This window comes from Ipomoea triloba, chromosome 8 (assembly GCF_003576645.1).
Source record: "Ipomoea triloba cultivar NCNSP0323 chromosome 8, ASM357664v1".
In the NCBI taxonomy this organism is placed as follows: Eukaryota; Viridiplantae; Streptophyta; class Magnoliopsida; order Solanales; family Convolvulaceae; genus Ipomoea; species Ipomoea triloba.
The window spans coordinates 6,579,119-6,594,060 of record NC_044923.1 but is presented as its reverse complement, the minus strand read 5'-3'; the positions used below and the strand labels follow the sequence as shown (position 1 = coordinate 6,594,060).

General features: G+C 34.3%; 1 protein-coding gene across 4 annotated transcripts; it reads right to left on the bottom strand.

Moving 5' to 3' along the window:
- Positions 1-387: 387 nt before the first annotated feature.
- LOC116027317 lies at positions 388-14,129 on the bottom strand. 4 transcript variants are annotated; one of them, XM_031268873.1, is made up of 13 exons: positions 9,587-10,241; positions 7,878-7,971; positions 7,569-7,698; positions 7,383-7,485; positions 5,235-5,358; positions 4,777-4,842; positions 3,777-3,815; positions 3,548-3,628; positions 3,379-3,426; positions 2,323-2,373; positions 2,081-2,149; positions 1,270-1,515; positions 388-1,018 (listed from the first exon to the last, which is right to left on the bottom strand). In XM_031268873.1, the coding sequence occupies exons 1-13, from the start codon at positions 9,646-9,648 to the stop codon at positions 764-766; spliced, it is 1,368 nt and encodes a 455-aa protein (XP_031124733.1). In that variant the 5' UTR covers positions 9,649-10,241; the 3' UTR covers positions 388-763. The 4 variants fall into 4 exon arrangements, 3 of the variants coding, with proteins under 3 accessions (XP_031124733.1, XP_031124734.1, XP_031124732.1); XM_031268874.1 differs by lacking the exons at positions 7,383-7,485; positions 7,569-7,698; positions 7,878-7,971; positions 9,587-10,241 and adding exons at positions 8,998-9,100; positions 9,184-9,313; positions 13,539-14,129; XM_031268872.1 differs by lacking the exons at positions 7,383-7,485; positions 7,569-7,698; positions 7,878-7,971 and adding exons at positions 8,998-9,100; positions 9,184-9,313 and having other exon boundaries at positions 9,493-10,241.
- Between the last annotated feature and the right edge of the window lie 813 nt (positions 14,130-14,942).

Genomic DNA, 14,942 nt, shown 5'->3' with positions numbered 1-14,942 from the left:
TAAATATAATTCACATTTGTCATTTTCATATTGAGTTTTAGATAATGTAAATAAAGATCTGCAAATTTATTACCATCATAATTAATTATTTCAAATTGTAATTCTATTTTTAATATATCAATTAATAATCCTTTGTTCTAAATCTGTTATATACGGAGTATTATTTCTTGTTTAATTTTACTTCAACCTTTCATTAGGTAAATAACGACAATACAATTGTCTAAATATGTTTTGCTCCACCAATTGATCTTGTACCAACTTCAAAAATTGGATTAGTAAATTCTTCCTTTTCTACTTCTTCAATTGAGAACTCAGTCATAAATATCTCAAGAAACAAATATACAACTTGATTATATAAATGAATATGTAGAAAATGCCCAATATAGCTTGGCATAATTTAAAGGTCCACGAGAAACTGATGAGAAAGAATATTAGAATGTCAGAATTTACAACACAATGGAGAAATTATTCTCTACTTCACTTGATGCAATTCCATTTCATTTACAACAAAGCATACACTATCTATGCATTTACTCCAAACATCATGTTGCTACATCCGCAACAAAGACGCTCTGTTGGGCGGGCTCTTCCTTTCTACCGACTAGCCTCGAAAAAACACGAGAATACCACTAATTGTACAAAGGGTGCTCTTTTTCCTAACCTTGAAGTGAAGAATACAATGTTAATTGCACAATGAGCTATGGTGAACCCAGAGCAGAGAGCATACTCTTCCGAGTTCAGAAACTGGAAATAACATTTAATATCAGCGATGATGAGTGGCTGGCCGGGGCTTTGGTGGTAGGTATAAAGTATCACCGCACTCAATTGGAGTATGCATAAGTGGATTCCATCTGTCAAACACCAGTCGGCCACCCCTGCCTATTCGTCCACGGAAATTAAATGGGCGTCCTGATATGACATTGGCCATTGATGAATCTGTTGGTGGCATAATGCCTGCAGCTGCCAGTTTCTCGGGATCCAGAGGTTTCGTGAACAGCAGAACTGGCTCATTAGGATCCTGCATTTACCATGTTATCAGAAATGGTAGGGTTCCATAATGTGTTTCTCTAACGCAGTGCACCTATTTCAGAAATGAAGAAACCTTAATTCCATATCCCCTATTCAACATCTAGTTACCTATATGTATATATGCATCCACATTCCCTTGTTAAAGTAAAACCAACAAGGCGAAAAAATTTCTATGCACGACGACTATACCCAGGGAGGGGAAATGGAAAGGAGCAAGTTATAAGAGGAGCAAGCAAGCACCAATTTTTGGAGCCATCCAGATGGGGTCTGACGTCGTTTGAACTCCCGTCTTATGCTTCCAGTGGAAACTGCCACCATTTTTGAGTCTGCGAATGGCATAGATTGTACCATAGAAGGCCGAACATGTTGACGGCTAGCAGCAACACCATCCGAGTCAACAAACTCATCCTCACTTGAACCAACCTTGCTAGGAAAGGAATGAAATCCTGGTAGGGCCAAGCTATCTTCAAGAAGCTCAGTTTCATTCTGTATACAACAATGAACAATCAATTAGTAAACTATTCAAAAGCCAGTTATATCAATGGATCATTTACTTAGAAGAAATTCTCACATTGTGAGACAAATAAAATCTCCAACTAGTAAAACGCAAAGGAATATTATTGTATAAATCCAGCATCAGGTAATGCCACAAATTCTAGAATTTCAGATATAGCTATAGTTTATTTTCAAGGTGACAGGAATGGTAGATGATACATTGTGGGCATTGTTTCCCACCAACAATATATTTAAATACATGCCTCAAGAAGAAACTAAATAAACTTTCAGATACAAGAAACTTTTCACTGCCAGCTAAATGCTCTACTTAAAGCACTGGAAAGGATGATAGTCAAGCCAAGAAAACAAGCCACTTACCCTAACAGAAAGAATCCACAAGTAATAAGCAGAGAGCAGTACTAATTGCAGAAACAGCTACTTAATAAATGGGATTGAATTCATTTCTCAATGATCATATTATACAGTTTACCTTCATTTCATGCTGTAAATGTAAAACAGGAATAATGTAAAAAACCAGATGAAGCCTCCACCATACCTTATGTTTCATTTGAAGTCTCTGAAGGCTAATTTCACTCTCCATAACTTCCCTCTTTTTCTCTTCTCTCTGCACACAAATCACGTAAAATGTTTAAGCATAGCTATTGGATGTAGACATATATTGTAACAAAACAGAGAACACAGTTTGTTTTACCTTTTTCCCCCTTTTTTTTGGGGTTAAGTTAAATTGTAACACAGTTTATCTGAGATTTCTCTTTCTAACAATTAAGAAAAACTTGCCTTGACAAGAGCCTCAAGAATGGTCTTTGCTTGTTCAAGGTTGCGTCTAACCTGAAGATGGAAGTAGCGAATTCATTAATTTCAAATAGTAAATATAACAGATGAGGCAGGTAATACTTATGCATAACTATGTAAAATACAGTATAGCTCTACATTATTGACTATGTCAGTACTGTTTGAAAACTTCCATTGAAACCCCCAACCAACCTACAATGCCAAAGAAAATAAATGGCAGAAATTTGGTAGATGAGAGGATGACGACTTGCCAAAAGTCTCTAATCTTACACCCATCAACCAGTTGTTAGCCACCTAAGGAACACCATCCAAGATCTGAACCAATACTGACAATTGGCAGGAACACCTCAATCTCTTACTGTCACCTATTGAAGCACATTGGATGGCTCTAAAGCATACCTTATGCCCTAATGGAGTTATGGTATGTCCATCAAACAATGGATTGTAGGTTGCATCTGTCAAAATGTTCCTCAATTGACTCAGACTAGATAGACTGCTAATGACAGCAAATCTATGAGTGACCTCACTGTTTACATCAGGTCCAATTTGATAACATGGGTTTGCAAAAAAACAACATATAGTATCTTGTGCCTCAACTGTACGAGTACAAGACTATAGCTTATGTTGCCACTAAAGTATCATGTGTTGTGCCATCTCCTAACAACACATACATCTACAAAGAAAGGCATCAGCAGCGGCATCGACCATTATAAATGATAACCAATATGATTAGTTGGGCATAAGAGGTTGAATTAGATAACATTTCTAGGAGTGCAAATGAAGGCAAGAAACATGACTAGGTGAATGATAATTGGAAGGGTTGTCTGCTTGTGAGCAATATGATCATGCAGAAACAACATAAATGAAGAGCGTCTGGAATTTGACCAAGTGCAGTTTGAGGCATCAAATGAACAATCATGCAATGAAGGGAAAGAACACAAAAGTAGTATAAACCTTGTTGGTTTTGATATTGACTAAGATGTAATATCAAGTGAAAGAAGGGAGACCAAAACCACAAACTGATAAGATACATAAGCTCACCTGGCGAAGCTTTTCAAATGATTGAACATTGTTTTCCCTCCTTTGCATCTGGGGAAAGTAAGCAAAATACAAACACCATCAGTAAAACAGTAACACCTCAGAATTTTAAAATTAAAGCAGCAGAAAACTCGCAACAAAGAAATAAGACAATGCCATTCAAGTCACATACCCTTCTTGTGTGGAGTCTGTGAGCCTTTTCCCTTGGCCTAAATACATTATATGGGTTGGTATCATTAACTGGTGGAGGAGGCTGCAAAAATAGTTGTAAGTACTAAGTTGTCAGTAGACAATCAGATTTGGTTAAAGAAAAAATTCAAGTAAAAACAGGAAGCCTAATAATATAATTATATGAACTGCAACAACAATTTAATAACTAATATTGGGTTCATCAAAATGACCTGCAAGCGCCGAAGAATGGGCTTCTGCCAATGTTCCCGCTGATGGACAACAAAATGGAAAAGCCAAAAAAGGAGATTAATGCATTAGAATTCATCTTTTAAAATGGATAAAAAGAAAATGGAAACAAATCTTAATGTGGATTTTATAAACTCTGAGCAGAAATATAACTTCGATATCATCTGCACACTAAGCACTAGTCCATATTGAGAATGATGAAAAAAAATCTTAATTCTGATTTTATGCTCTCAATGAGCAGAAATATAACTTCAATATCATCTATTTGTCAAGCACAGGTACATTTTGAGGATGATGAGTATACAAATAGATCGTCACACAATGATAGAAATTAAAGAGACAAAATAGAAAAGAATCCTACAACAATTTTTATGAACTCTATGACCGCATATATAACTTCCATTTCATCTACTCATCAGTCATCAAGCACTACTTCGTCCCAACATAAAAAATTTTGTTACAAGCTTCTAAAGGAACAGACAACTACTGAAGTGGGTGCACAACCCAATATATACAAAGAAACTGCTGTCTCCGATAACTATATATCATCCCCACACAAAAATTGGGGATCTTTATATCCCAAAAGAAAGACCCTGTCACCCATACTTGTTCACATGAAAGGATAAAAATAAAATAAATGAGTTAAAGAAAAACTAATGAGTTCAAAAGAAAAAAGCCCAGATACTTCAAAATCCATGAAGAATTTCAAGAACACTCTTCTTGTAATCAATTCAATGCACAGCTGATTTCATTAAAAAGCTCACTGTGCACCAGCCTGGTGCTTCCTATTTGTTAAAAGGATAGAAAAATGGTCAATGAGTCAATCCTGGGCAATTGATAGAAATTTGATGGGATATAAGAGATGTTAGCCAGCAGTTATGTTTTCAGTGAAATTATAAAAATAATAATGGTAATCGAAAGCCTGTATAGTATGAAATATAAAATTCATTGGATTATGAAACTCTAATGCCGCAGAATTCATACCTTATCTTTCCAGTAGCTATATATAGACTGAAAAACTCCATATGTTGTGGAAATAGATTGCAAAGCCTAGCATTTAAATAAATAAAGACAAACTATAAGATCAGTTACAAATAAGTTTCCTTCTAGAATCATTAAGGAAAATGAAAATTAATTGGCAAGGGTGAAAGCTAATGCTAAGCAGGTGTCAAGAGACTAAGACGGAAACAGGTAAGCAACAGTCAACAGCTAATGCTAAAGAACTTGTCTAAAGATTGTACTGAAAAGTGAAAAAGGAATGCCAAAAAAAAGACTTTCAGCAAGCGTGTCCAGACTACTGTAGGAGATAAGTTAACCAATGAACAAGTATTTCTTAAGTATATTAAGTTGCAGATTAGTCTTATAGCTAATTTCAAAAGGGTGATTTGACATTTAACTAGATACAAGTGACTAAACTAGATATCAACAAATAAGATTTTCACCTCAACAGCAGCATCAAAACTGAGAAGCACAGGGATATGTGATACAAGAGTTGGAGTAATTACTCCTGCTCTTTCCCGAGACTTGTGATCTAAAACTTCCAATTTATACAGGATTGTCTCAAATCTGAATCCAGAAACAAGTGACAATAGGATAAGTTTTGGAAGAAACTACGCATACCCAAAGCAACAGTATTCAAATTAAGAGGAGAACACATACAGAAACAGGAACACACACACACAAAGCAACCAAATTGTGAATATGAAAACAAAAGAATTTATTTGTTGCAAGGCATACAAGGCTCAAACACTTTATCAGAAAGACATCCCTTATTGGTTTGTGGCAAGATATAGGTCCAGTAAAGAGGAACTACTACCTAAATCAAAGTTTTCTTTCTGTTTTTTTTTTTTTTTTTTTTTTTAAAAAAAAAAAAAAACAAAAAAAAAATTTTTTTTTTTTTTTGGTTTTTTTTTTAAAAAAAAAAAAAAACAAAAAAAAAATTTTTTTTTTTTTTTGGTTTTTTTTTTAAAAAAAAAAAAAAACAAAAAAAAAATTTTTTTTTTTTTTTGGTTTTTTTTTTAAAAAAAAAAAAAAACAAAAAAAAAATTTTTTTTTTTTTTTGGTTTTTTTTTTAAAAAAAAAAAAAAACAAAAAAAAAATTTTTTTTTTTTTTTGGTTTTTTTTTTAAAAAAAAAAAAAAACAAAAAAAAAATTTTTTTTTTTTTTTGGTTTTTTTTTTAAAAAAAAAAAAAAACAAAAAAAAAATTTTTTTTTTTTTTTGGTTTTTTTTTTAAAAAAAAAAAAAAACAAAAAAAAAATTTTTTTTTTTTTTTGGTTTTTTTTTTAAAAAAAAAAAAAAACAAAAAAAAAATTTTTTTTTTTTTTTGGTTTTTTTTTTAAAAAAAAAAAAAAACAAAAAAAAAATTTTTTTTTTTTTTTGGTTTTTTTTTTAAAAAAAAAAAAAAACAAAAAAAAAATTTTTTTTTTTTTTTGGTTTTTTTTTTAAAAAAAAAAAAAAACAAAAAAAAAATTTTTTTTTTTTTTTGGTTTTTTTTTTAAAAAAAAAAAAAAACAAAAAAAAAATTTTTTTTTTTTTTTGGTTTTTTTTTTAAAAAAAAAAAAAAACAAAAAAAAAATTTTTTTTTTTTTTTTTTTTTTTTAATAGAAAAACCTAAATCAAAGATGAAAGCAAAAAGTTGTGTGACAGTTGATTAACAAGATAGTCAAGGCAGTATCCCCTAATACACAATTCAAGGAATTAACCAAAATCCAAAATCAGCAAGGACCCTGCTGTTAGAATATAAGTCAAGTTGCTGCATGCACAAGGTCAGCTTAATGGATCCAGCATTTGCTCTGCCCCCATAAAAAATAAAAAATACATGATCTTAACAGTGAGGAGCCACATTAAATTGAGTGATGCCCTTTGAAAAATCTTAAAGACAGCCATAAATTAGATAGGTATTCCATGCTTTCAAAAAAAAAGATAGGTATTCCATTTGCACCCCTAACTAAAAGTTATCTTGGTCATTAAAAATAAAGAATGTAGTAATAAAATGTTGGACAGAGAAGTTTAAGGTTCAGGTACAACAATAACCCATAACCATATGACCTGGTTCTAATCCTCGTCAAATGCTTAATGTTAGTTGGAACAAGGAAAGGGGAAGAGCTCCAGCATCTAAAAGTTAGGCATTCAGAAACCCCTTGATAGAATAATGTCTAGGCGGCTCATTTGTTACGATTGCCAAAGTAGGGTAGTATTTAGTTTTTAGGCTCAACATTATATCAGGGTTCCTATTCTCAAACAAGATAATTTCTCCCATCATCAATACCAATGCCCATAGTATGGGCTATCCAGTTCATGAAAAAATCCCAATATTTATAATTGCACTAGGGATTGTCAGATGGTATACATCTTCCTTTCCCATCCTGCATGATGTAGGACCCCATCTTTATGATATGTTTTAGTATCATGTAGATATTGAGTTAGCATTTACAAACAGAAGCAAAGGCACAACATTAAACAACAGATGAAAGCTACAATAACATGTGATATGTGATCAAAGAATCACATTATTCACATGCGAACTACAATAGCAATAAGTGTAACATGAGCTACATAGATGAACATAAGCAGTCAAGGAGGTTATTACTTTTCAGCAGGAAGGATCTTTCTTTCTCTATTGAACTCATGAAGCCAATCTTCGTCTTCATTGTCAAGATCATACTCCACAAACTCTCCAATTTCAGCCCGAGCTATAATCATTTCAAAATAATTCATTAAATTACTAGCAACTGAGAACGCTAATAACTATCAAAGTTGTGTGTATTCTACAAACCTCCCCTTGCATGTATATATGACGTTGGCTGACTGAAAGTGCGTGAATAGTCTCTTTCATATGTATCTACAATTACAAACTCTGGAGTAGGAATTTCAGAAGCCAATTTCTTTGCAGAAACTTGCTGCACCTAAAGCACGAAAATTATTTCAGCAGTCAGTTTTGGCTCAAATGTACACTAACAACATAGCAACTACACGAAGACGCATTTATCGTGCCATTAGTTCATCCACGCAAAAGCTAAACAAAAACGTATAACACAAGACAAAATTGGACTAGCAAAACTAATGTTCTGTAAAGGGAATCCACCTCAGTGTCTGTAGCTTCGGCTTGCAGCCGGAGAATTTGGGAGTTGCGGGTATTGGTAGGTGTGTCAATATCATCCTCGAAATCCTTGACAGATTTTACAATGGNTTTTTTTTTTTTTTTTTTTTTTTTTAATAGAAAAACCTAAATCAAAGATGAAAGCAAAAAGTTGTGTGACAGTTGATTAACAAGATAGTCAAGGCAGTATCCCCTAATACACAATTCAAGGAATTAACCAAAATCCAAAATCAGCAAGGACCCTGCTGTTAGAATATAAGTCAAGTTGCTGCATGCACAAGGTCAGCTTAATGGATCCAGCATTTGCTCTGCCCCCATAAAAAATAAAAAATACATGATCTTAACAGTGAGGAGCCACATTAAATTGAGTGATGCCCTTTGAAAAATCTTAAAGACAGCCATAAATTAGATAGGTATTCCATGCTTTCAAAAAAAAAGATAGGTATTCCATTTGCACCCCTAACTAAAAGTTATCTTGGTCATTAAAAATAAAGAATGTAGTAATAAAATGTTGGACAGAGAAGTTTAAGGTTCAGGTACAACAATAACCCATAACCATATGACCTGGTTCTAATCCTCGTCAAATGCTTAATGTTAGTTGGAACAAGGAAAGGGGAAGAGCTCCAGCATCTAAAAGTTAGGCATTCAGAAACCCCTTGATAGAATAATGTCTAGGCGGCTCATTTGTTACGATTGCCAAAGTAGGGTAGTATTTAGTTTTTAGGCTCAACATTATATCAGGGTTCCTATTCTCAAACAAGATAATTTCTCCCATCATCAATACCAATGCCCATAGTATGGGCTATCCAGTTCATGAAAAAATCCCAATATTTATAATTGCACTAGGGATTGTCAGATGGTATACATCTTCCTTTCCCATCCTGCATGATGTAGGACCCCATCTTTATGATATGTTTTAGTATCATGTAGATATTGAGTTAGCATTTACAAACAGAAGCAAAGGCACAACATTAAACAACAGATGAAAGCTACAATAACATGTGATATGTGATCAAAGAATCACATTATTCACATGCGAACTACAATAGCAATAAGTGTAACATGAGCTACATAGATGAACATAAGCAGTCAAGGAGGTTATTACTTTTCAGCAGGAAGGATCTTTCTTTCTCTATTGAACTCATGAAGCCAATCTTCGTCTTCATTGTCAAGATCATACTCCACAAACTCTCCAATTTCAGCCCGAGCTATAATCATTTCAAAATAATTCATTAAATTACTAGCAACTGAGAACGCTAATAACTATCAAAGTTGTGTGTATTCTACAAACCTCCCCTTGCATGTATATATGACGTTGGCTGACTGAAAGTGCGTGAATAGTCTCTTTCATATGTATCTACAATTACAAACTCTGGAGTAGGAATTTCAGAAGCCAATTTCTTTGCAGAAACTTGCTGCACCTAAAGCACGAAAATTATTTCAGCAGTCAGTTTTGGCTCAAATGTACACTAACAACATAGCAACTACACGAAGACGCATTTATCGTGCCATTAGTTCATCCACGCAAAAGCTAAACAAAAACGTATAACACAAGACAAAATTGGACTAGCAAAACTAATGTTCTGTAAAGGGAATCCACCTCAGTGTCTGTAGCTTCGGCTTGCAGCCGGAGAATTTGGGAGTTGCGGGTATTGGTAGGTGTGTCAATATCATCCTCGAAATCCTTGACAGATTTTACAATGGGCAGCTTCTTGTTAAAGTCGAGGGGACGGGGTCTAATTGATAGTCTACTCATTTTAAGCTCACCCTGAGCTCAGCTCAGCTCATCTCCAAAAAAAATTTAAACCTAAATTCCCTTCCCTCTCAATCTCTCCCACTTGCCACTCTTCAGGCTGCAGAAACAAGCACCTAACACCGACAGCAGAGGAAAAACAGCAAAGGCCAGGCAAAAACGAATGAGAAAACAATTATAAACGAATGTTGAACAGCACAATTCGACTCGGCGGCATAGAAGCACGCAAAGTCCAAGCCTAGCAAGGGCGAGTCGACTCGCCCGAGCCAACCAGGGCTGCAGAAGAACGAAGGGGGTAAAATGGGAAAATTGAGGAGGGATTTTGAATTGAGGATACCCTTCGGCCTTAAGGGCTTCAACAATTTCCGTACAGTGGTTGGTGTTAGGGCAGAATAGGTCGGTTTTGGGCGAGGAATTGAAGTTAGGGTTTTCGCCGGAAGGAAGAGAGGGGGAAGTGCCGCCGTGAAAATTTGAGAGTTCGGGGAGGAGGGAAGGCGGGTAACGTAGTTTTGTGATACGGTTGCTCACTTGCTCTATTTTTATTAGTTGGGTTTCGGATCGGATCTGGGTGGGTTACTATTACCGTATCTAAAATGTAAAAAAAAAAAAAAAAAAAAAAAAAAAAAAAAAAAAAAAAAAAAAAAAAAAAAACTAGATGATAAATGAACTAGACCAAGGAGTGGACGATCCAATTATGCATATCAATTATGTTACAATTTTAAAAATGATTTATATTTTGTAACAATTGTAGGGGTTTATTCAATTTTGACTTTTGTAGACTGTAAAATGATGATTTTATTAAATTTTTATTAATTTTTATAGAATCGTTCAAAATATTTTAAAACTTTGTAAAACTCTATAAAAGTCTATATAAAAAATAATCGTAAACTTTTATCAACTTTTTTATTTTAAAAAGTCTACAAAAGTTATTGAAATTCTAAATGGGAGTTCTTTACATTTTTAGTCCAACGACTATAGTGGCACTTGTAGGATTGGTCCACGACTTTCAAACTTTGCAATTTTGGTCCATGACTATTGTTTTTTTTTTTGGCAAAAATGGTCCTCCTGGCGCCGGGAAACAAAAACCGGCGGATTTTCCGGCAATTTTTGGCTGAAAAAAATTCTCGTTTCAAGTAGGGTTAAAATTGATCATACTCCACTGTCCAGTACTTCAGTGATCCTCAATCCTCATCCAACATTGCAACCAATTTCCTAGTTCCTAGACTCCTAGTTGACTAGTTTTTATTATTCTTCTTCTTCCTGTTAACACTCAAAACTTAAGCAAAATTAGCAAAAACAACTTGAGCAATAGAAAATAAGTAAACATTAGATGATTAGACAATTATAAACTTGGCTCAGTAAGCTTTTTGTCCATATCAAAGTTAGGATTAAGGGCAAATTTCTACAACATCCCCATGAGGATTGAAATACATACCAACTTAATCCCTTATTTTTCAGATTATTGGTGGAAGCTTTCATCATAGCCTTAATAATACATTTATACATTAAATTAAAATGTCTCAAATACAGCCACCAGCAGTCCAACACACAATGATCAACTTTGCCAACTTACCAACAATGGCATGCAGCAACTAACAAGTTGCAAGTCATAATAGGTAGGGTTGTGCATAACCCGTCTGACCTGTTGGCCGAAACAGGCATATCCGAATCGAACCGAATCCAAATACACGTACCCGATCCGCTGAGTGAAATGCCGTCGGTTAATGATATTCGGGTGATGTAGGATATTTTAATATCCGACCCGCCCGAATAGTCGATTTGTTTTTTTTTTTTTTTTTTTTTTTTTTTTTTTTTTTTTTTTTTTCGGGCTTCGCAGGGCAGTGTTCAATACGACGTCATTTAATGCGTGTATATACATTTGTTGAATGAAGACTTAGTCTTCATTTCATTCAGTTGCGCAGTCGAGACTCGAGACCTAGGGTTTGCATTCTCTGAGTTCTCTCATCTCCTCTCTTCGTGAATCGCGACTTCGTTGTTCTCTCATCTCCTATCCCCGATTCTCTTAGAGATTGAGTTCTCTATGAGAGTCTGAGTTCTCTATGAGAATATGAGTTCTCTCTTCTTCTCTGGTTCTCCGATTCTGTAGTCTTTGTTTCGTGTTCTCTGAGTTTGAGGCAGATAGTCATCTGACTCCGTGATTCGTCTCTGATTTTCCGCCTCTCCGGTGGTCGTTCAGACTTGTAGTGGTGGAAGCCGTTGTGATTTTGCCTTAATTGGTTGGCAAGTTAAACTAAAATGCAAAACTAGTACGTATTGGTAATAGATTAATGTTTCTATAATTTTTCTTCCTGCCGGTTATCTCATATCATTGTTATTTAATTTCAAGTTGTTTTAAAGTTATCTTATTATTTGATCTCGTTTTTATCTTATTTTGATTACTTCAATTCATTTAGAGTGAATTTTATTTGATTAGTAAATTGCATTGTTACAATTCCCTGTGGGTTAGACCATTGCCTTCGCACGCTATTACTACATTGATTTGTGCACTTATAAGGACAATTAAGTGGAGAAGTATATCCACTCATCATAATTATGTATTATGTATTAATTAACCATAGTGGAGAAGTATATTATGTATTAATTAACTCTTAATTTCTTTGAATTCTCTTCTCCTTCCATCATCACTTGGACCAACCGGTAGAGACTAATCAGACTATATCCACTCAAAAAAAAAAATTTGTAAACCCACAAAAAAAAAAAAAAAAGGAGCAATCATCCAATAATGGAGTCCCCCCATTTTAGCTTATGGTTGTTCAATAATTCATTGGCCCTTGCCAGACTGCCACCCCTCTTTGCCTCTTCTGTTATTAGTGTGCATGAAGACAAAGCATTCAAATTTTTTGTTATTATTTCATCCAAAATATTCCCCCCTTTTTAGCTTATGGTTGTTCAATTCAATAATTCAATGGCCTCTGCCACCCCTCTTGGCCTCTTCTGTTTAGTTGTCTTTGGCTCCCATCTAGGGACTGCAACCATTGAACGTACCACCTTAACTTTGTTTAGGTTTGCTTAATGAAGGAGGGGTTAGTTGTAGATATAAACAAATCTTGTGCTGTCAATTTCGAATCAGCGCTATTTTTTTTAATTTTACTAGTTGCTAATTTGTGATAACATAATTTCTACTTAATATTTTCTGTTACAAATTTCTCGTATAAGAGTGTAACTTGGTGCCACCAAAACACAAGCTAAGGTCTATGCTTATTTAAATGAGTTCATTCTAATTGAATACTAAGTGATATATATAATGAAACTAATCATTATTCAATCTAAATTAATATAAACATAATCCGTAAGGTGAGATAGTCTCATTTATGAAAGAGTGGATGGTGAGTCAGCAATAGAATATTTGAATTGAGCATGCATATCAAGAGTAACAGATTACTATATATATATATATATATATATATATATATATATATATATATATATATATATATATATATATATATATAGAGAGAGAGAGAGAGAGAGAGAGAGAGAGTAGCAAATACATGCATTCTGTCAAAATCTTAGAACATTGCATGTTGATAGTTTAGTCATCCATCACTTCAGCAATAACTTATTGTATATATAAAGTAAAAATGGGTGAATTACATAATTTTTTTGAATTTAGATCTTTGGTTTTAAAGGTTTAAAAAAATTAGGTAATCAGTGGTTAACTTGAGCACTTTCATTCCTTATAAAAACTCCAGAATTTAAAACTTCATATATATATTATAGAAAAACCAATATGATTAACAGTTTCCAAACTAATTGTTTCCCATACAGTTCTACACATATTGGATATCTAACCATATTAGAGTGTGAATTGTGTGTTGTTCCGGACTGCCTGGGCAAAAAAAAAAAAAAAAAAACATAAAGAAAGCCTGTACCTCAGTTTCCGCATGATCCAACCCACACTCCAACGCAACATCCACCATTTCCCCCCTTAAATTTTGGGAATATCCCAACCATTGAAAAGAAATTTAAGTTGATCTCATTATCGTCGCCGTACTTTGGGCGTATTCTTGCCGTTCATCGGCAAGGTGGTTCCGGTGTTACGGCTGGAGAGCAGCCTCTTCTTCATCATTAAGGCCTTTGCAGCCGGGGTGATCCTGTCCATCGATGCTTTCGAGACCCTCACCAGTCACCAGCCCTTCCCTGCCCATGGGGCTTTTCCGGCCGGCAGGGTTGGTGAAGGTGTCAAAAGTTTCGGGCAAGACGTGGAAAAAGCCGGTGGACGAGATCACACTGGCGGCAAACGCCTTGATGATGAAGAACGTACAGGTTGCTCTCCCGCCACGAAACCACCTTGCCAATCAACGGAAAGAGATGCCCAAAGCTCCGGCGAGGAGGCCACCGTACGTGATCAAATCATCCGACTAGCTAACAAGATCAAGCCCACAAAAACTAAAAACTTGTTTGTTGCTAGAGGGAGATTTAATTGAAATTTTGTAAGAGAGAAAAAGAGAGTGGAGAAATATAATGGACGGGTATTAGAAGAAATGAAGAAGGGTGTATATATATAGCATTGTAATTCAAGTTGTTAAGATGAGTAGTAGTAGTATGGCGACAAGCAATGCTGTAAAACGGTAACATGCAATTTGTCCATCCACATTTTTGGAATATAATATATTTAAGATTTTAAAATTTGATTTCCAAACCAATAACATATTGAGTTCATCCAAAATTGAGTTTATATAATATTAATATTTTTTAGACTAATATTTAAAGTATTTTTGAATAAATGCGTTTGAGTGAAACGTATATATAATTTTCTTTGAAATTTTAATACTAAACTTATGTTAGGATATAACATAATTAAAAATATCTGAATTAATAATCTATTGAGTTTAAGGTCAGGCTAGATATCCTATATCTGTATCGGGGAGTAGCTGCTGATGTACCCTATGATTGGATAGATAAATGTTTCGATTTTTGCAATTATTGTCGCCAAATCTTACTAAATAATGAGCTAAAGAATCCCCTCTTTTTATCATTGAACCTCCCAAGCAAATTCGTCGTAACACTCATACTGATCAATTTTACGAATATCCCATTCTATTCCCAAAGCTTGTAGCATTGGCCCGAATAAACCCCAATTGAGTGCTTCTTATGGCCTAATTAATAGTGCCTATATACCTTCAACTCGTTCTAAAATATGGAGTTATGTGTACATCAGCATGGGATCTTCGTAAAATTGATCAGTATGAGTGTTACGACAAATTTGCTTGGGAGGTTCAATGACAAAAAGAGGGGATTATATTCTTTAGCTCATTATTTAGTAAGAATTGGCG